The 21,403-nt window shown below is 48.8% G+C and overlaps 1 protein-coding gene across 3 annotated transcripts in view; it reads right to left on the reverse strand.

Annotated features, from left to right (window-relative positions):
• LOC126537753 (uncharacterized) overlaps window positions 1–21,403 on the reverse strand; it is a 60,639-nt gene that overhangs the window by 12,178 nt on the left and 27,058 nt on the right. For 2 of the 3 annotated variants that reach the window (XM_050184841.3, XM_055074528.2), the window contains 3 exons: window positions 19,134–19,358; window positions 13,965–14,415; window positions 10,887–12,256 (listed from right to left, as the gene is read on the reverse strand). In XM_050184841.3, coding sequence (XP_050040798.2) covers window positions 11,861–12,256; window positions 13,965–14,415; window positions 19,134–19,358 — 1,072 coding nt within the window. In that variant the 3' untranslated portion in view covers window positions 10,887–11,860. Of the gene's footprint in view, window positions 1–10,886; window positions 12,257–13,964; window positions 14,416–19,133; window positions 19,359–21,403 lie in introns of those variants that run through there. The other variant, XM_072287943.1, reaches the window with a different exon arrangement.

The following is a 21,403-nucleotide window of genomic DNA, read 5'->3' on the forward strand; positions in this document are numbered from 1 at the left end:
GTCGAACATAAATCTTAGAGTCCTTTGATTTCTGTTGCCTGCGCCTCTCGAACCACTGATTCCGAAATGATTGCCGACAAAAACAAACAATGTTGTCAGGTATCCTGTCCGACCTCGCCGGCAAATGGTGCAGTGGCCAAAAGACGGATGTACATTTGAAATAAGTAAGAAACGAACAAACAATATTCATTTCTAGCAGTTGTCGCATTGCATAGCACAGGTGCGCGAGAGCACATGAGCTCTCGCCACTTTTCTTTACGCCAATAACGCAGGAGCGACGCGAGTACCACAAGGACGCCAACGCCGAGAACGTGCACGGCATTTCCAGAAGGACATCCAAAACTTTGTAGCTAGTCCAGTTTGCACCAGATTCGGTTGCATTCCAGGTTATACAGAGTGTTACGTTTCGCCTACGACGCGCGCTATAGCCGGCGCGGATGCAACGGACGCCGGGGCTTCGTTCAAAGCGGCGGACATTTTCGCCCGTTCGGAGCTGCCGCAAAGCCTCCCCGCCAAGCGCGTACAGGCGTGTTTCAGTGCCACGTGTCTTCGTGTGTGCTGTGTGTGTGTGTGCCCACGTTTGTCAAAGCGCGGCAGCCGGGGAGAGGAGCTCCCCAAGTGTGAAGCGAGGAGGCCTGACCGGCGCCGGCTTGGCGGATGCGTCACTACACTCGTCTCAACGTGTCTCTCAGCCTGTCCGTGCCCCGCCGTCACGTGGTCTCATCCCGTGACCTTCCTTCTTGCCCGCGACGCCGAGAGTATAAGAGCAGCTGCCCCCGGACGCCAGGAGAGAGGCTCCGATTTCTTCCGTTGAGTTACGTGCTCTCCCGTCTCTCCACTTCGGTCGACCTGACCGCCCGCTCTTTTGCGATGCTAGAATAAACAAGTTGTTCTGTTACCAGTCGACTCATGCTTTGCCGGGACCTTCGGATGCTTCCAGTTGTGCCCCAGGCCGCCAGGCCAACGCTACCCTTGGGGCTTGCGACCCATTTGCAACAACGGGCGTCAGCGCTGAGTTTCCAACAACTGTCTGCCAGCGGTGAGATCGCGACAACGGAGGCCAGCAGCGAAGATATGCAGTTGACTGTATGCTGAGCAGCACAACAACCATCCGGGAGCAGTGCAACGAGCCCTGTGTGATGACTGGTTGCCTGCAGCGGAACGACTGCGCTGAATTCTTGGCTGCGAGGTTTGGTGAGTGCGCGACTTTCTTCTTCCGAGTTTTGCCAGGCTTTTGTTAGTGTCAGAAACAGAGCTGGTAATTGTGGTTGTCGTTGCTGCCGGGTTAGTTTGCGGCAAGACAATAGTAGGCAGTAGAGAAAGCAGCATTCAGAGCAGCCATGGATTTGAAGTCGTTGCGCAAACCGATATTGCTGGAGCTTGCAAGAGAGTTGGGTCTGGATGTCTCAGACAAACTCAGAAAACCAGAACTGCTAAGGGCTATTCTTGAGTTAGAAGCTGAGGATGACGAGCTGTCGGAATGCCTTGAGACCATTGAGGAGCGGGCAAAAAGACAGGAGCGCGAACTTAAAGAACAAAAAGAGAAACAGGAGCGTGAACTTAAAGAACAGAAAGAGAAAGAGGAGCGCGAACTTAAAGAACAGAAAGAGCGAGAGCAACAAGAAAAAGAGCGCGACCGTCAACACGCTTTGGAAATGAAGCGTCTCGAGATAGAGATGGAACGCGCTCGTAATGGAAGTCAGGCACACGGTGCAGGAGAACGAGTATTTTTCAATATGACTGACCTGATGCGGCCGTTTAAGCTTGGAGAGGACATTGGTTTGTTCCTGGTTAACTTTGAGCGAACGTGCGAGAAGCAGGGGTTCTCTCGGGAAACGTGGCCACAGCGCTTGCTCACTTTGTTACCCGGCGAGGCGGCCGACGTAGTTGCTCGCTTGAAGAGAGAGGAGGCAGAGGATTTCGACAAAGTGAAATCGAGTCTGCTAAAAAAGTACAGGCTGTCAGCGGAGGCGTTCCGTCGGAAGTTTCGGGAAAATGAGAAAGGCAGAAGTGAGTCATATACAGAGTTTGCGTACAGGCTTATGTCAAACGTGCAGGAGTGGCTCAAAGAAGAGAAAGCGTTTGGTGACCACGAAAAAGTTCTGCAGTGTTTCGGGCTGGAACAGTTTTATAGTCGGTTACCTGAGAACGTGCGGTACTGGGTCTTGGATAGGCCAGACGTTAGTACGGTGGCTAGAGCCGCTGAGCTAGCCGAGGAGTTTGTGACGCGTCGGGCTCGCGGAGCTAAGGACGGTCAAAAGGGTGAATTTGGCTCCAAGTTTGAGAGGCCGAAGTTCACGCCCATGAGAGCAAAGGGGAACACACGTAGTGCGGATGCGAGTGAAAGCAGTCCGACCGAACGTAAGGAAACGGCGGCAACCGAAGCCGAACGCAGAAAGCGGTTCGAGACGAGGCAAGCGCGCGTTTGTTATACGTGCCAGAAGCCGGGTCACTTTTCGGCGCAGTGTCCAGAAACAAAAACAAAAGTCGTGTTTTTGTCATTATGCAGCACTGACGAGAACATGAAGCTTCTCGAGCCTTACATGCGAGACCTCCTCGTGAACGGGAAAGAGTGCCGAGTGCTTCGCGATTCCGCAGCTACAATGGATGTAGTTCACCCCTCTTACGTAGAACCCGATATGTTCACGGGCGAGTGCGCATGGATCAAGCAAGCCGTGGAAGCTCATAGCGTGTGTCTGCCCGTAGCAAAAGTGCTTATTGAAGGACCTTTCGGAGCGCTTGAGACGGAGGCCGCAGTGTCATCTATGCTGCCCCCCCAGTACCCGTACCTATTTTCGAACAGGTCCGATCACCTCCTGCGCGAGAAGGGGCTTTTGTTTGGTGAGGCTAGCGTTCAGGCCTTAACCAGATCGAAGGTTCGGGAGCTCGCTGCAAAGGCGGTAGTTGCGGGGCCGACGTTGTCGAACAATGAGAAAGGGTCAGAGGCGCAGCAAGCTGATATTCAGAGCACGCCCGAACTGAATAAAATTGAGCCTGTAGCGTTAAAGGCACCAGATACTGGAGAGGAAATTCCCGATGCGGGAAAGTTAGAAGAGCTATCTGCAGATTTGCTCATCGCGCCTACGTCAGGCGGACTTAATAGGTTGCTAAAAGTCAGCCGGGCGGCTTTGATAGCCGAGCAAAAGAAGGATGGCAGCCTAGAAAACATACGCTGCATTGTCAAGGAAGGTATCGCCAAGAAAAATGCTCGTTTTGTGCAAAGAGGTGGGGTCCTGTACCGGAAGTATCTAGACCGCAGGGGAGTGGAGTTCGATCAGCTGATCGTGCCTCAGTGCTACCGTCAGGATCTGTTGCGCTTGTCGCATGGGGGTTCGTGGTCCGGACACCTAGGAGTTAAGAAAACTAAGGACCGTCTCTTGCAAGAGTACTATTGGCCAGGGTGTTTTCGGGACGCAGACCACTTTGTGAGGACATGTGACACCTGTCAGCGGGTGGGCAAACCAGGGGACAAATCGAGGGCGCCGTTGAAGTTGGTACCTATCATTACGGAGCCTTTTAGACGGCTCGTTATTGATACAGTGGGACCTCTGCCGGTAACAACCACGGGGTACAGACACATTTTGACTGTGATCTGCCCAGCGACAAAGTTCCCTGAAGCAGTGCCGCTTAAAGAACTGAGCTCAGTTGAGATAGTCAATGCACTACTGTCCATTTTTGCGCGAATTGGTTTTCCTGCGGAAATCCAGTCAGATCAGGACACAGTGTTTGCTAGCCCTTTGACGACAGCCTTTCTCGAAAGGTGTGGGGTAAAGCTGTTAGACAGCTCAGTGTACCACCCACAGTCGAATTCCGTTGAGAAGCTCCACTCCGTCATGAAGCGCGTGTTGAGAGCATTGTGGTTTGAACAACAAACTGACTGGGAGCTGTGTCTGCCTGGGGTGACGTTGGCATTAAAGACCGCGCCGCATGCGGCTACGGGGTTTTCGCCAGCTGAGCTAGTGTACGGTCGCTCGCTGCGTTCTCCGCTTCGCATGCTTCGAGACGGATCACTGCCCTCTCCAATGGCTGCAGACCATCTCTTCCACAAATGGCCGCCTCCTGCGCTGGAGCCTCGCTTTGCAACAACATTCCTTTGAGGTGCGTTACAAAAAGGGGAGTCTCAACGGTAACGCCGATGGCTTAAGTCGAAGCCCCTAACGTAGGAATCAGCCTCAGAATTGTTTGTTACTGATGTTTTTCTTCCTGAGGCAGGATTTTTAACATATTGCTTTTGTGTAGTGTTTCAAAGTGATGATGTGCTTTCTAGTGCAATTTTCCAATTTGTGGACGCGTTCTGAGTGCTGCTAGACTACTGTAAGGAACTAGGCAGTAGTATAAAAGGGGAAAGAGCCTGGCATGGCTTAGTGAGGGTTGTTTCGTGCTTGCTGACTGAGCGGCTGAGTTTCGGCGCAGTTCTAACGCTTGCTGGGAACGAGAACAAAAATGGCAACTCTCCCGAAGTCACTTTGCAGTGTCCTGTGTGAACCTGAACGTGAGAACGAGGCCTTCTCGGTGCGCTGCGCTCAAGAAACGCCGAGGGACCACCGACTTCGGTTATGAGCATCATCGAGCGACATCCCTCCGGACAGCGGATGCAGTCCCCTGACCATCGGGATCTCCTTCCCCGGCGGGGCGGTCTGTTACGTTTCGCCTACGACGCGCGGTATAGCCGGCGCGGATGCAACGGACGCCGGGGCTTCGTTCAAAGCGGCGGACATTTTCGCCCGTTCGGAGCTGCCGCAAAGCCTCCCCGCCAAGCGCGTCCAGGCGTGTTTCAGTGCCACGTGTCTTCGTGTGTGCGTGTGTGCCCACGCTTGTCAAAGCGCGGCAGCCGGGGAGAGGAGCTCCCCAAGTGTGAAGCGAGGAGGCCTGACCGGCGCCGGCTTGGCGGATGCGTCACTACACTCGTCTCAACGTGTCTCTCAGCCTGTCCGTGCCCGCCGTCACGTGGTCTCATCCCGTGACCTTCCTTCTTGCCCGCGACGCCGAGAGTATAAGAGCAGCTGCCCCCGGACGCCAGGAGAGAGGCTCCGATTTCTTCCGGAGTTACGTGCTCTCCCGTCTCTCCACTTCGGTCGACCTGACCGCCCGCTCTTTTGCGATGCTAGAATAAACAAGTTGTTCTGTTACCAGTCGACTCATGCTTTGCCGGGACCTTCGGATGCTTCCAGTTGTGCCCCAGGCCGCCAGGCCAACGCTACCCTTGGGGCTTGCGACCCATTTGCAACAACGGGCGTCAGCGCTGAGTTTCCAACAAGAGTGTGAAAAGGACAAGACCATTCCGCTCATCCTAACGCGCAACTTCAACGCCAACATTCAGAGGGTAGATAGCAGGTGGATCCCCGATTTCATGAAGACGACGTACGGGTTGGCATTGTTCAAACCTAGCTCCACAGACTACCTCCCAACATGCAGAATAGGCGGTATCATTGACCACGTGTTTGTGCGAGGCATACATTCCATCAACGCGCATCGCTGCGTTTAATACTTTACGGAGTATATGCCTCTGCTTTTTATACTGCCTCCACCTGCCGCAACAAAGGACATGCAACAAGATGCGTGTTGCTCGTCTACATAGATGAAATTAGAGTCGTAATAAAGAAATCGAACTATGGTTTAAAGTGTGCTTATAAAGTGTTCCCCTGTAGTTTTAAAAGACACTCAGCGCGAACACGCCAGTGTCCCCTACGAAACTTGCGAATAAACGCTATATAAGACATTTGCGTTTAATTTACAATACATAGTACTGGACTCTCGAAAGACCTGAATAAAGTATTCGGTATGACCTTGCACTGACATTAAAAACACACAATAAATAACACAGTTTAACCACTCTTTCTGCGTTTAACGAAACCTTCGCTGGATGTATATTACAACAAGGCGCGTTATATCTGTTGCACTTTTTTAGTTGTTATTTCAGCCTCCCAAAATGGCTAGATGTCTACCTGCTCTGCTTCCTTGGTCTTCAACGTAATGGTGCTGTGACCAGGATTAAGATTCAACGTTGAAGTTCCCTACAGATGAAGCAAGCCCACTGAACAAAACCGAAAAAAAAATCGTGCGTCCTCCCATCGACATACCAACATCCAGAACCCCCAACCATCCTGCCACATGACCCACCATGGTTGCTTAGTAGCTTGAACGTTCCGCTGCTAAGCACACGTTGCAGGATCAAATCCGGCCACGTCAGCCGCATTTAGAGCGGGGCGAAATAAAAACAAAAACAAAAGAAAATGCTGGCTCTCCCTTAATCGAGAGAAGATGTAAGCATGATATGGCTACCGGCAAAGCAGATTGCTTGGAGATGATACTGGCGACAATCTTCGAATAGGTGTAGTGCATGTTCGCAATGGTACACCCTACCACACCACGTACAGCACACCACGCCATACAGTGCACTGGTCCATACGGATGCAATAGTTTCCTGTCACAGACAGTACCGCACTACAAGTTTCGTCTTGGTCAAGCAGCCATCCGCGGTACGCCGGACGTTACCGGCACTACAGGCGCGCCGGACGCGCCGCGGACCTCACGGACCGCTGGCGTAGAAAAGAGCACAGGCAACTGTCTCAGCGCCTAAAGATGACAATCAAGTGTATGGTGCCCTCTATTTGCCTTTTGAACGTCGCTATTGGAAATGAATGACAAATAAAACTTCAGCGTACTAGAAGTTACTGCTTGAGTGACATTGTGAACAGACGTTTGGAAGAACTTGGAAGCGAAACTTGTTTGGGAAGTAAGTAGCGTATGTAGTGCGGTTTTGACTGGTTGCCCGGATGATCTTGTTTTGTTCTCGTAATTTGCCCGGTTGTTCTCGTTTGAGTGCCCGGATAACGGCACTGGTTTTTGGCTCAAGGTCGTTAGAAGGTTGCCGACAACGGGAACTAAAAGCATTTAATGCTTAAAACGCAGTGTGCCGGGTATTGGGTGCACGTTAAAGAACCCCAAGGGAAAAAATTAATCTCGAGTCCCTCACTATGGCGTGTCATAATGAGATCCCAGTTTTGGCACGTAAAACTACAGAATGTCTCAATTTTGTCCCGACATTCATTCTGAACTTTCAGCCATGGGTGGAGCTGTGACTACGGGTTTCATCAACAATATCAAAGCGCTCACGGAGACGACGCCGACGCCAATAGATGAGCTGACTGAACGACTGAATATCTTGCAGCAAAAGGAGGCTGCACTCGCTGAATTCGATAGTCAGATTGAAGAATTTGCTGTGTATGAAGACCTACAGGAAGAGGTTAACAGCATTAGACCGTACCAGCTATTAATTACCATTATGAATAAGCGCGCATTGCGCTTCTGCAACTCTAACTTCAACCTGCAACGTCACAGGTCTCTCAGGCTATACCGACATTCCAACAATCACGCGCCTAGGTCAGGCTACCGAAACTTGAGGTCCTGAAATTCCATGGAGATCTTATGGAGTGCTAAAAATTTGGGGACCAATTTGACTTGCCTATTCACCAGAACGACCCGTTAGCGTACGTTGACAAGCTGGAGTAACCTCGAAGCTAATTTACGGGTAAAGTGAAGCAGTGATCAGAGGTTTTCCGACTACTAACCAGAGGTATCGAACCACCATCGACCTTTTGAAAGAACGGTTCGGGTCGACTTCTCATCATCAACGACCATATGAGGCGTCCGGTGGATTTGCACAAGGTGCAATGCTGCGGTGACTTGGAGGAACTCAAACTACACGAGACGATACAGGCGCCTTTCAGGTCTCTCGAGAGCCTCGAAGTCAACATCAAAGGCCAAAGTGTTGGCTTAAGGCCGTTATCATCCAATGTTTGTCGCAAGAGATCGTGCTCAAATACAATAAGCGTCTTTTGTCGCAAAGATCAGCACTTGGATCTGGTAGCGTATAGAACGAAATATCTCTTCTCGATTTTCTTAGTCTTGAAGTCCGAACTTGTGAGCACACCTTTACGATGACTTCAAGTGCGAATGATCCGAGTTCAAAGTCGACGCTAAACAAAAACCAAGTAAAGGATGTTGAACAAAGATCGGCCTATATGTTAACTGTAAAGCTTTCCCTAGACTGATGCGTCTTATGCTATACGAAAGGTCAGACATCGTATACCTGCACGTCTGATCCCCCAATAAGGGAGAGGAAAGTAAATTACAAAAGTTTGGATGCTGTTTACGCTACGCAAAACAGTTCCATCGTGCTGGGGAATGCATGAATGCAATGATACTTCGCTGCACAATTTGTAAAGGACGCAGTATAACGGCCATTTGCGATCCAAGCTGAAAACTGAAAAAGCAAGAAACACTGACGACAAGAGTAGGAAAACTTGGACCAGTTGATGGAAGTTCATATTTAGCAAGCAGCAGCGCTAGCTAGACGAGGACGAAGAAAAGTTTTGAGGTCCTGTTTCCTTCGCCCTTGCATAGGTAGCGCTGGTGCTCGTCAAACATTGAGAACAGTTCCCAGTTCGACACTCCTCGCAGCGAATAATCCTGCTACAGGCAGGTCAATTTAGGGCCCAAGGTATAGTGAAGTGACACTTCGCCAGGATGCTATTCGGCGCAGGAAGCCGGAACACGGCTTCGTTACAGAAAGCCTGCCGGAAAAGCGTAATGCCACTGCATGGAACAACTTGCAGTTTGCGGTTTTGGAAACTCGAAGTTTCTCCCTAAACTTTACAAGAAAGTGCCGATCGAACTGCAAAGCCAGTACTGCTAAAATGAAGTGGAAATTGGGGCACTCGAAGTACCGCTACGTTGCAATTACCTGCTCGTGCTTCAAGATCGGGAAGCTTTCAGGAACCTGGACAAAAACCTTCTACAATCTGATATGCCTGACCTACAAGTACAGTATGAGCCGAACATCAAAGTATTTATCGGGGCAGATTACTGCAGGAAATTCGTAGTCGGAAGGGCATGACGTCGAAACAGACATAGGCTTGCCATTGCACGGCGAAGTCACAGACCTTTCTGCACACATGGGGCCGAGAGTAGTCACGAGTCCTCACGCGTTTCTCAAACGAAGAAACATTTTCCTCTGGTCCTGTGGACCACGTCCGCCTTCCCTGTCTGCTTCCATAAACCTTCCCTCTAAACCCCATGTCGAGTGGCTGACAGAAGCTACCAGCGCCGACGACGAACGATACCATGCGCCGTTTATTAGTGCTGGATTGAAGAAGGCTATAAGCGAGGCTCTGGACTGAGGGCCTTTTCACCACACCCGCACAACCTGAAAATAAAGTTTTTTCCTCTCTCTCCGAACAAATCACGTCACTCCCCGAAATAGAATACCCCGGATTCGATAACGGATCACGGTGACCTTCAGTGAAGCACAAGGACCTCTTGAAGGATTCTGGAGACACCGGAGACGATGCCGTGATATCACAAGGACGGCACCACGCCCAATTGCCTAGGCCTCTATGCATTCATGAGCTGAAAGACAAGCTAGACGTTGGGCTGCAAAGGCTGGAAAATCTGCAACGAAAATTCATAAAAAATATGGAATTCCAAAAGGAGCATGATGGAACAATCGTAAGGAACTTCAGGTTTCTCCGAGGAGGTGGCATCTGGGGCCAATAATGCCCCTCTACAGGGCCTCTTCCGCAGCGAGAAGGCACGTCTGAAATTTGGCGCTGGAATAGAAAATATTTCGGGACTGGTCAGGGATCTCGGTGCCAAGACGTTTTGATTGAAGAAGATGCCTAAATCTTTGAAAGAGCCGAGGACCAAAAGAAAGAACGATTGTCAGCGACGGCGACCAACACGAGCCTACTCCTGCTGAAGAGATAGTAGGGACAGGTAAATAGAAGCTTGTGCTCGCCTTTCGATCGCCTGGATTCAGGCGTGACTTGGCAAAATAATATAGTCTGGCAACTGCAAGAGAATCAAAGTCTTCGAGTGACAAAAAGCGACTACGGATACACTTTGAGCCAACTGTGGCGCCGATAATTAGGGGGTGTACATCCGATAGTCGTGTTCAGCACACATGATAAAAAATTGAAGACCTATATATACTTCCAACAAGCCTGGAGTCGTTGTTGCTATCAACGAAAGAAAGTTTCGAAGCCAACTGTGGTAAATGGCCCAAATCACAGAAAGGCGGCAAAATACGTTCTTACAAAGTAATGTTTTTATTTGGGCGCCACCTTATGCGATAATTACCTGGAAAAAGCTGCAAGAGCAAGAACCTTAATGAGCAACAAGCCCCACGAGTATTGGTACGTCGCAAGGATGCTAAAATGCTCGAAGGCGACGACGTTAGCACGGGCGCGTGCGGCACCACGACATCAAAAGCAGTGCATCCCTACCTCTCTGTAGTTGCTTTCTTTCAACTATAATAAACAGCTGTTTCTCTACTCCTTTATACCGGCAATCCATTCTGGGCCTCCAGCGATAAACACCGGTAAATATCAAAACAACCAGCGCTTTCAGACCATAACAACTATATTAACTGTAAAATAAAACTTTTTGCAGTAAGCGCTTTAGCATCCCACCTTGCAGTCATGTAAAGGTCCTAACTCCGGCGACTACGCTTCACTGTACCTCAGAACACGGTTATGTTCCCACACCTAACTTTACTGCTTTGCCGGTGACAATAGACAGCAACTATACATTGCTTGTAAAATCGCGGACGCGAAACCTAAGATAATTATTGATACACACGATAATTTTCGAAATTCGGTGGACACATCACGCTGTGCTCGAGTCACTACAGCGCGCTCTGCAAAAGCGGTTCTGCAGTGATCTGGTAAAGCAGGAGCATACACCGAAATCTGTAGGCATGCACAATAAAAAGCACGTTGGTGTCAAGCCAACCTTCAATATTGTCCTGTCTACTGATGCTATCATAAAGTCATTTCACAATGTCGTCTTTCACAGCAGCGCGAACTGGATCTAAAAAGAATACCTGCCGTTAAAATGTATCTTATGCATAGAAAACAACGTCGTCACGTGAAATGTTATAGTTTCTGAACAAATGGTAAAGCTAGCAAGAAATAACGACAAAAAAGATGTACACAATATGATATGAGCGTTTCATCCCAGCTTTCATTGTCTCCAGCACTTAATGCCTCCCCAGGTCATTACATTTAATGACTTCGGGCTAGCTGAGAGGCTACTGCTAGCTGACCTTGATAGTTAGAGCATAGCAGGGAGTTAAGCTAGCAGTAGCTTATGAAGTAGTTTTCTACTAAAGGATTACTAGCCTTGTAAATTTTTTACGATGGGTATACTGCGATTTCAAAACAATTGTTTATGCATTTTTGGCTAATCATACTTTCACCTCATCCGTAGCTTTTGAAAAGCTGCTGCAAGAGTTACAGAAAACGACTGCAGTCTGAATCGGCTTATAACTGATATTCTGCACATTTCATACGTGCACTTTCCATAAGCCTATAGCTTTATAGAACTGCACCACTCCGTTACCTACACAGCTGTATTAGAGTGGAAAAGCGCTAGAAGCATTAACTGACCGAATATAATGAAAAGGTAACTCAATTCAACAAAAACTAGCTATATTAGCCGCTGACAGCAAAAGTGAGTAGCCTCTGAAATACTTTTGTCTTAGTAACACTGTCCTCGCCGCTCTTTCAGGCAAGCAGTTTCCGTGGCAAGTACTAACAGCCAATCGGTGCAGACACTACCAGTCCATGCGCTCCTACTGCACCGCTAAGCACAAACGCAAGCTAAAATGAAGCGAATTCGTACGAACAGTATTTTCTGATAAATGCGGGGCTATACCGAAGGAAAGTGATGACATTACGACAAAGCACAGTACACCGTACGCAGACACAGTACGGCAAGGAAGGTTAACAACACTGCAGCACAATAATCTCCTCTGGGCCCTTCGGGCAAAGTTCCGTCTGTGCACAGCTCAGCGCGCTCATTCCGCGAAGAAGGTGCAGCTGGGCATCGAAGCCATCGGCGAGTCCTGGCTGCACTGAAATGCTCGACCGAAGCGCTTCACACGCTTCAGAACCTCTCCGCAGCCCAGCGGCGAGTCGCACAAGGCGCGACAGTAGACGAGGAAGAAGAGCATCTCGGGAGACAACGTCTCGCTCTGGCCCGGAAGCAAGCGGCGCTCCGGATGGCCTTCGTCGCCGCTCCTGCTCTCGGCCGTCGAGCGAACGAAAGCGGCGAACGCGATCTCCAGCGCGGCGACGTGAGCCAGCACTTCGTCGTCGTGTCCTGCGCACGCCCTCTTACGCTCGTACGACCGCCGGCTAGAATGGGACATCCAGTCACGAAGTTGGCGCTTGGCGTCCAGCCGGGTGCCCCGCTGCGACGGACGCAAGAGCGAGCGGAAATCTTTCACAGTTGTCGAACAATCCTTGCCGTGAAGGACACAAAAGCGAGCAGAAATATTTCTCATTTGTCTAAAAATCCTTGCAGCAAAAGGACACAAGAGTGAGCAGAAGTCTTTCACAATTGTCGATCGGTTCTTGGACATTGCCTGTTTCTCAAAGCCAAACGACAACCCGTAGACGTGGTCGCCCGTTCAAGTGTGACCTTCCTTGCGTTTCAATGCATCTGTGTCTATAGCAGCCCGTTGTTCAACTCTTTCGCGATGCTGCAACCCTCCAATTGAAAAGTGTGCTACTCGAAACAATGCTAAATGGCTTCGCGGCCAGAACTCCAAGAAGATCTAACAGACTCCGTGAACTAACTTCTCACGCTAATTTTCGCTTTCTTCAGTATATGGGAATTGGTGAGGATTAGTGTTTTATTGCCGTAAAGTGCACAAAAAATAAATGCCGCTTTTAGGCGCCCTTGGACGTAAGCTATCAAGATAGTTGAAACATGTTTTAGCAAGAAAGAAATGTGTAATATCACTCTTGTTTAAGCTGACTTAAATTGATTGTTTCAAGCTCTGGCGGTTTAAAATGCTGTTTTTTTAATGCGAAAGCCTTTCTAGGCTCATGGTGAAGTTTGTGTTAGCAGACCTGACCACCGGAGTGTCCGTCAAAGCGTCATCACGCCATATGAAGACAGATTAAAGATAGATTAACGAATGAAAAATAATTGATAGTGACAGTTAGTGAATGATTTAGTCATTTGTAGTGATTACAAGTCATTAGTACTCATTATTAGTCATTGGTAGAAGTTAATAATGACTAATAATGACTAAAAATGACTTGTAATGACTACTAATTACTACGAATTGATCAATATGTCTAACGTCGGCTTGTAATGACCACAATTGATTACAAATGACTAAAATGCTTATAGCTAGTGAGCAGTAATTACTAATAATGACTGAAGTGACTTGTATTGAATACGAAATCACCAATATGTCTAACCACAACTTGTAACGACTATAGTTCATTAGAAACGACTAAACTGCTTAGTAATGCCAGTAATGACTAATAATGACTGAAATGACTTCTAATGACTACTAATAACTGATATGACCAACATGTCTAACAACAGCTTGTGATGACCACAATTCATTACAAATGACTAAAAATGCTTAGTAGTGAGCATTAATGACTAAAAGAAAGAAGAGAAAAAGAAGAGGCAAAGCGAAAGCGGCAAATAATTAGAGGAGGAAGAGTAGACTTTCGCCGCTCACCTCATATGAGAGATCTTAAGAGACCCTGTAATTTTTTATTGTCTCTCGCTTCTTTTTTCAGTCATATGTTACCGCTTGCAATTGAAACCACAGTTCACAATTCTGGGAGTTGTCCAGTACGGTATTACCGATAAGCGCATTAATAATCACAAGAACTTTAGTGATTCTTTCACAATATCATAATGATGTTACAGCGCCTGAACTACCTGTAACAATTGCCTGGAGTTTTTAAGCGCAAATAACACCAAATATAGTCTATAGTATATTCAACATATGCACGAAATGGACCAGTTGCACAGTGAAAAGCGTGACGTAGTCATTGTGTAGAGACTTGCAGCCGTAACGTTAAACGGGCAGCTTTATATCTTCTTTAGTGATGCACAGCGTCTTGCTCAGGACACGAATAAAGGCTAACCTTGAAGTCGAAGGCCTTGAAGAGGTTTCTCGCCACCAAGAAACCCAGCCCTCCGTAGTTTGCGGACATGGAGGCGTCTGGATAGAAGAGGGGCTCGGCGAAGGCGCCCATTTGGAAGAACACCGAGTTCCACCAGTAGTCGTAGCGCGCCAATTGCGCGGCAGAAAGGTGCCTGTGGAGTAGCGAGTCTTCAAGCGGCCAGTTCGGGAAAGTGTGCTTGTAGACACTCGCTGACTCGATCCATCCCTTGACGGCCGTAGAGAAATACGCCCGCACTACCTGGCGGCGCTCGCTGAAGCTCCGCTCGTCAGTTGGCAGTCCTCTCGATCGACGGCCTTGACGAGGCGGGCGCACGGGAAACGTTATGAATTCTTCCGCGCTCCACGAACCGCTCGAGCCTTTCCCTGCCAGTTCTCGGTCACGGCCATTTTTTTTCGAGCTGGCTGGTTCCCTGCGAGAAGATCTTAGACATTTGCACGATCCAAACACAACAAAGCGGAGTACACTCTGATCACGGTAGCGTATATATAGGTGCACGTTTCAAATTTAGAAAGTAACTGCCACGCTCTTACTCTTACGCTTGGATATAGATAACATTTTCGTGCTTGATATGTTTCTTTATTACGCTTTTATAGATGATGTCGAACGTAACTTGTGCCAGTATTGAAATGTATGCGAGTGCCATGTAGCTGGGCAGAACCATGGTATTGTTTGCTGCCATTTGTAGCAAGTCAGACTGTTTCTTTTATTTCGCCTGATTACATAATTACTTACTAATAATGTTGCGAAGAGGAAGGCTATAATGGGCCGTCCTCTCCAGAGCTTTTTAGTGGGTCAATCTATTCAGCGCTTTTACTCGGGGAACGCCGCTCGTTCTGAGCGCCCGTGCCCTGCTCTGACGGTCAGCCCAAACGCTGGTGACTTCGGAGGGTACTTCGGCCGACAACGTCAATCCTAGAACTTCGATCCCGTACTCTGCGCCCAGCCATGCGTGAAGACGCATTCCAGCTAACAGCTCCTACTCCATCCCAGCAAGCGCCTCCTCAGTCAGTCATGTGCTCTGGTGTGCCTTGCCTCAGGGAACCTGTCATTTTCAGTGGCGCGGACGACACCGACGTGGAGGACTGGCTGACGACATCTGAGAGTGTAAGCACCCACAACAAATGGGATGACCCCGGAAAGCTGAGCAGCATGCTCCTCTATCTCACGGGTGTGGCCAGTCACTCGTACAACAACCATAAGTCCGATTTTCCGACTTGGTCCTCGTTCAAGGCCACTTTAATGGCTGTGTTTGGTCGCCCTGGTGTGAGCAAGCTGAGTGAGGAATCGGGTGAATCATTTATCATCAATATTGATACACGCATAAGCGTGTTTCTTGTGGCCTATGCACGCGGGCGCCCCGACGAAGACGACGAACGCTCTCTGGCTCTCGAGCTGTCGGCTGAACTGGCCAGCGCTGCATCATCTTTTGTAAATACTTTGTAAATAGTCTCCAGTTCTTAATCTTTCGTTCGCGTATCATTTTGGTGGAGAGTGCCGTTCCCCGTCCTCGCCACGGAGCTCCGCAGCGGCCGCACCGTCCTGCTTTCCGCCATGGCTCCCGTTGACGACACCTCGGCTCCTTCTACTCCTGCGACCCCACCAACAACGTACGTTACGGTTACCAACCCCCGCGATCCTGGCATATTCTCCGGCCAAGATAATGTCGACATGTCCTATTCTACTTGGGCGGAACTCCTCGTGCCTGGTTCCGGACACACGAGGAGGAAATCTCTAGCTGAGATGCTTTCAAGTAGACGCTCAGCGACCTCTTTGGAAATCCCACCGGTCGGTAGCTAGCTGCTAGAATAGAGCTTGCTGACAGAGTTCAGTCTTCTACTGCATCGTATGTCTCGTACATACAAGACGTGCTCGCTCTTTGCCGGTAAGTCGACGACAACATGGCCGAGGTTGACAAAGTCGGCCACGTGCTCAAAGGGATCGCGGACGACGCGTTCAACTTGTTGGTTTTCAACAATGTGTCCACCATCGACGTCATTGTCAAGGAATGCCGACGCTTTGAGGTCGCGAAAAGCGGCCGCGTCATTCCACAGTTCTCCCGGCTCCCTAACACGGCTGCGACGTCGTCTGGCGCGGACCTTACCGCTTCACCGCCCTTAAATGAGCACATCGCCCGTATTGTTCGCCCCGAGCTCGAGGCTACAAGTCCTGCGCCATTCCATCCACGCCCACCTGACCCCACCATTGACCAACCACGCAGCCCCAGCGATCTCCCTCATTCAGGCAGTTGTGCGGCAAAAATTTGCCAACCTCGGTTTTCCTGCTGCCTGCTCCATCTCCCCACGTTACCCCCAACCGGTGCCGACAGCTACGCCTCACAGTGATCGGTATTCCCCTCCCAAATACCGCAACCCTACCGAGTGGAGAACTCCGGACGACAAGCCCATTTGCTTCCGTAATTGTCGCGGCACTCCTAAGCTCGTATTTCCTGCCTAAATACCTTGAAAGGCAGCGCGCCTCTCACGTATCGGAACGCAATAACAAGCGCTTAGACGGCCCACGTGAGCCCCTATGAAAGATGGCGTGGCCACTGTACAAAATTTGCACTGCGCAGAGAAGCTGATCCTTATGTTCCAATTCTGTTCTCTCATACAAATTAAGGAAACATTATTAGACAGGAACAAATGAAGCAATGCAATTTTACGCACGTGGGGCGCCGCTGCCGCTTCGCCTACCATTGTTTCAAACGAAGTGACGGCGGCAGCGAGCGTTAGTATCGCGCGCTTTCGCTCCGGGGCATGCGGTTTGCCCGAAGAAAGTGAACGGTGTGCTTAACATCTCACGCTTGTCAATGTCAAAATAGAAAAAAAGCTACGTGCTCAAGAAAACGACATTACTTATCTATGTGCAGAAGTTCGCCTGCGACTATTTGGGGGTGCCTTCTCTCCAATAGGCATCATGACCTCTGCCGCGCAACTCATCATAACAGCCAGGATCGCACATCAGTCGAAGACTAGTAGTTGGGTCAGCCAACGACTTCAACGGATAAACATCCCACTTATCGTCGTTAAAGCATTTCACTAAAACGTGCGTCATGATGTCCGAAAAGAAAAAAATATTTTCATCAAAAAGCGCGAGGCGTGAACCACCGCCCAACTGCAACCAAGTAACTGGGGCCGGAAGCCGTTCACAGCTTCACTATCGTATTGAGTTATAAAAACCTTTCAAACACAAAATAACCGCACTGAAAAACCGCTAATTAATTAGCAATAATTTTTCCTCCAGTAACCTTCATAAATTTTTCAGAACAACCTAATTTGTAGCGTAAACAACAAATACTACGACAAAAATATTCGACTACGAAACTAGCGGTAACCACGTGTACTGTTGCAAAAGTGTGCCCAAAACGAAGTGACAACAGTTACAACCGCGTGCGCCCACGCACACACCCGAACGCTACCTTGACGTTTGTAGCGCTACCTAGAAATAAAACTATTACTAATTTCTATATTTTTACAAAAGTAACGCTATTAAAATAGTTTATAGCGCCTTTGCAGATGACGAGGTGACACAAGTAAGGTATGGTAAGAGTCCGTTACCTGTATTTCTTTCATTTCCCTTTGGTCTTCGTCTATTTAACTTAACATACGAGACCTGCGGGCTTGGGAGACAGAGGACGACAGTTCAGCGAGGCTTAAATAAATCGCATGCTTCTTGCAAGGCGAGAGCCGGGAGCAGCCGGATTAGCTGCGATACTTTTGCGGCTGCGCGCTGCGATCTCAAAGCGCGTTAGTTGTTTGATCTCTAGTACAACGGCCGTTGGATAAAAAAAAAACTATATTTGCTTTCCGAACAGAGAGTGCGTCGCAGGAATTTCGAAGACCTCTCACGTGTATGTTTGCAGCGTGTGCGCGCTTGCATCCTACGGTTCCCACAGCGCGTCCGATGCTCGAAGGTAGCGTCATCGCGTGTCGGCGCCTGTCATCGCCGGCCGCGCTGCCGCCGTGTCTACTTTTGGGAAACTCCACGTGCGCGTAGTCACCGTATTTGCAAGTGAATTTCGCATTCTTCTGCTCCCATAAACGTGCTCATTTTTGATCTTACCAATGGCTACGTTTGCTCTAGTGTATGTTAAAGCGACGATGGCATTTGTACAAAGAAATGTTATATCGTTATGAACTTAGGCGGTCATGAAGCTAGTTTAACGTTGCAGTTTTTACGTAGCGAAAACGGCTGCGAAAGTGGGGTGGTCCGGGAGACAGGCGCTTCAAAGCACCAGCACGAGGAAGTGGCACGCGGCGCACGCGCCAAGCATTTCAGAGCTTACTGACTTTCGAACGAGAGGAGTGTGTATGCGCACGCTCTTGGCCGGGCACCGGGCTCGACGCCCGACGTTGGGTTCTACCCCATCGGTCACACATTATTTTCTTGTAATGAAAGCGAGGCGAAATAAGAACCAACCTGCCGCAAAGTGACAAGAATGAGGTTGGAACGCTTCGCATTAAACTTTTAGAATGTTTTCATATGCGAGTCCTAATTATTGTTTACTTGACTCAACTACTACACAACAAAAAACAACTACAAAAATCAACACAAATTACCCAATAATTTGTTTATTGAGGACACTCGACGGTAATATTGTTGTGCAAGTGCTGAGCGAATTCAATTGCTTTCGATAATTTGTTGAAGTTCGTTGTTTCAACAATTGCCTAACAATATATCAATGGTTAATCAACAGTCATTTTTGTACGGGTTGTTATCGTGGCTACAGATCAATACGATAAAAAATTGTCAACTAGTTGTCCTGCTTATTTTTTCGCATACCAGATAATTTTTACGCTTTCGGTGTTTGGGGATGGGAGGAGGACTTGTTCCGAGTCAAATCCCCTTACACAAGTCTTTGGTAAGTATTAGTGAAGTCATAAGAGAAAGAGGATTTGTCTTAAGGCAAGCCTGAAGGCGGTGTTCTTGTGACACATTGGCTCCAGGCTGGCGCTTCCCTTGTGTACCCACCATTGTTCACTCGGACCACTAAGTTCTTTATTCTGGATGTGCTTTTACGTCCTTAACAGTCTTCAATAACAACGCTTCAAAGGCTCAACAAAGGCTTCTCAATGCCGAAACCCGAAGGAGCGCAGTTACTTGGTACTCCATATATGTATGCCTTACCTCTGAGGCTCGGAAAGATGCGTCTTCCTGGGCGCAGATGTGAAAAGACGAGCAGGTTCGTGTGGAACCGCGCGGTCTTCAGCATTCCGTTTTTGGCTAGTGGGTGGCAGCAACGGCCAACCTGCGGTGTTGATGCGAAACTCGGACGTCCATGGCTCGAACTGTGTGGCTCGCACTATGAGAGCTGCTTCGTTGCGCGCTTCCTCGTCAAGCCAGGGCAGCAACCTGCACGATTGAAATCATTATGATGGTGAGAAAGTCACAAAAGCCTATTTGTATTCTTTATTTAATGTAAGTGATCTTGGTTTTATTCGATGCGACGAAACCACAGATGTCTCGGGTGCGCTTCATTCGAACGGTGCAGTAAAATAATAACCTGATGTGCTTTTGTTTAAACAATGAATGATGTATGCTTTGCGTCTATAGACAAATTCTTTCCCTGCGTGTATACATGCAGAGAAAGAACTCCGTGTTATTAAGCGTATTTCGTTTGCATAACAATGCGTCTGAATCTAATTTTGAATTGATTCGAAAGGGTCTGTATACAGTGCCTAGATCGCCGTTGATGTCTAGGCATGGTGCAAAGCGAAAGGAATTGCTTTCTAATAAAGTGTCCAACAAGGCGTCCAACAAAGTTTTAGTTGCAAGACAGCGGTTGTCCCGTCTTTCCCTTTCAGTGTCGGCGATTACCGTGTCTTGCTATCATGGAATTGATTTTAGAGCAGAGCTCTTAGGCACCCATTCGTGCGGCAAGCGTCGGCGTAACTGAGTGAGCGAGTGCAGCGGATGAATGAGCGAACGGGGAGCGCAGCACGGGACGAAAAAAGCAGCGAGAGCGAAGAGAGCGCGAGCGGGAAAGCGGAGCAGGAGGGTATGGCGAAAGCGCGAGAAGCGTAGTGTCACGCAAGACGCGCACTGCGGCGACGATGGCTACAAAATGGCTGACGCCGGAGAGTAGTGCGCGTCGTCTGGGAGGCCTGTCAGCAGCGGCTGCTCTGGATCGTGCCCACGCGTCACCGACTCGCTGCGTGTCCCTTTCTCGGGATTAGCGAAGCAGTCACGCCACGCTTCGCTGTGTTTGCAACACGCCGCACGAGACAGATTGTCCGCCCCAGCCAGTATATCGCGAAATGAAAACACCTGTAGAGCTGCGCTCAAATTTCGCATTGGGGAGTATCTTAATCGTCGGTGACTTTTTTTCTGTCAGGTTTGGTAAACTCGCAATAGGTAACAAGGCAAGCTCAACGCAGCGGAGGGAGGCCAGGTGTGTGAAGAGATAACAGTGAAGAGAGTGAAAGCGAGTGATGAAATGTCGTCGGCTCACGTAGGGCAGGGTTAATTGGAGATCTGGTGGGCAGGCCTGCATTCTGCACAGGCGCAAAGGTACACTAAAGACCATGCCTAACATCGTTTATTTCATTCCGAAAATTCTATTCGAGATTTCCTACAGCATGTTCCCTAATTCCCCACTAATTATTTAGGTGCATATTTCTCAAAAAGCATGGCCTTAGCAAAATATTTTTTGTACCTTCCGGATGCCAATGGCGTAATAATATAAGCCAAACATATATTTGCTAGCTAGGCGCTGGCGATATTACTGCATACTACGGAGACTCGGGCTTTGAGGTGTATTCGACTAAGCTCGCACTTCATTACGCCGAATAAGGTAGCGTCACCTGAAATGAAAGCGGACAAGGAGATGCCTGCACAGGAAGCACATTCGGTATTGAGAAAAAAAAAACTGCACATTGTTCAGGCAACATATCACAAAATATACGGCTATTACGCTATACACGTCAAGTAGCGCGTAAAGATCCAATAGGCTAAACCGGATATTTAGAATATTTGGCGGTTTCTGATGTTCGACGAAACATACACACAATCATTGCAGTAGAAACTCGACCTGGAACAGCTCTGTTAGTTTTCCGACATCCATACTAGTCAACAGCGCGCCGGTGCACCTCCGACTGCATGCGTCCGACCATGCGCCTACCTCCGTCACAAGCACAACTGTCATTTTGTTCAACATGTTTTCTGCTTCACCTTGTGCAGGGCCGACATGTGGCTCCGCGCGAGGTCATTTCCGCATAACATATACTCCCTCCTCCGCCCTCTGCCCTCTGTGTATTCTTGTTGGGGTGCATGCTTTCGTTATTGCGCTAAAACACGAGCTATTCCTTCAATTCCCTACAAATAATAAATGCTTGTGTATGACCTTGCATCCCATACCACACACCTCAGTAACCCAACGAGGGACCTGGATAAATTTA

The sequence above is a fragment of the Dermacentor andersoni genome, chromosome 4 (assembly GCF_023375885.2).
Source record: "Dermacentor andersoni chromosome 4, qqDerAnde1_hic_scaffold, whole genome shotgun sequence".
In the NCBI taxonomy this organism is placed as follows: domain Eukaryota; kingdom Metazoa; phylum Arthropoda; class Arachnida; order Ixodida; family Ixodidae; genus Dermacentor; species Dermacentor andersoni.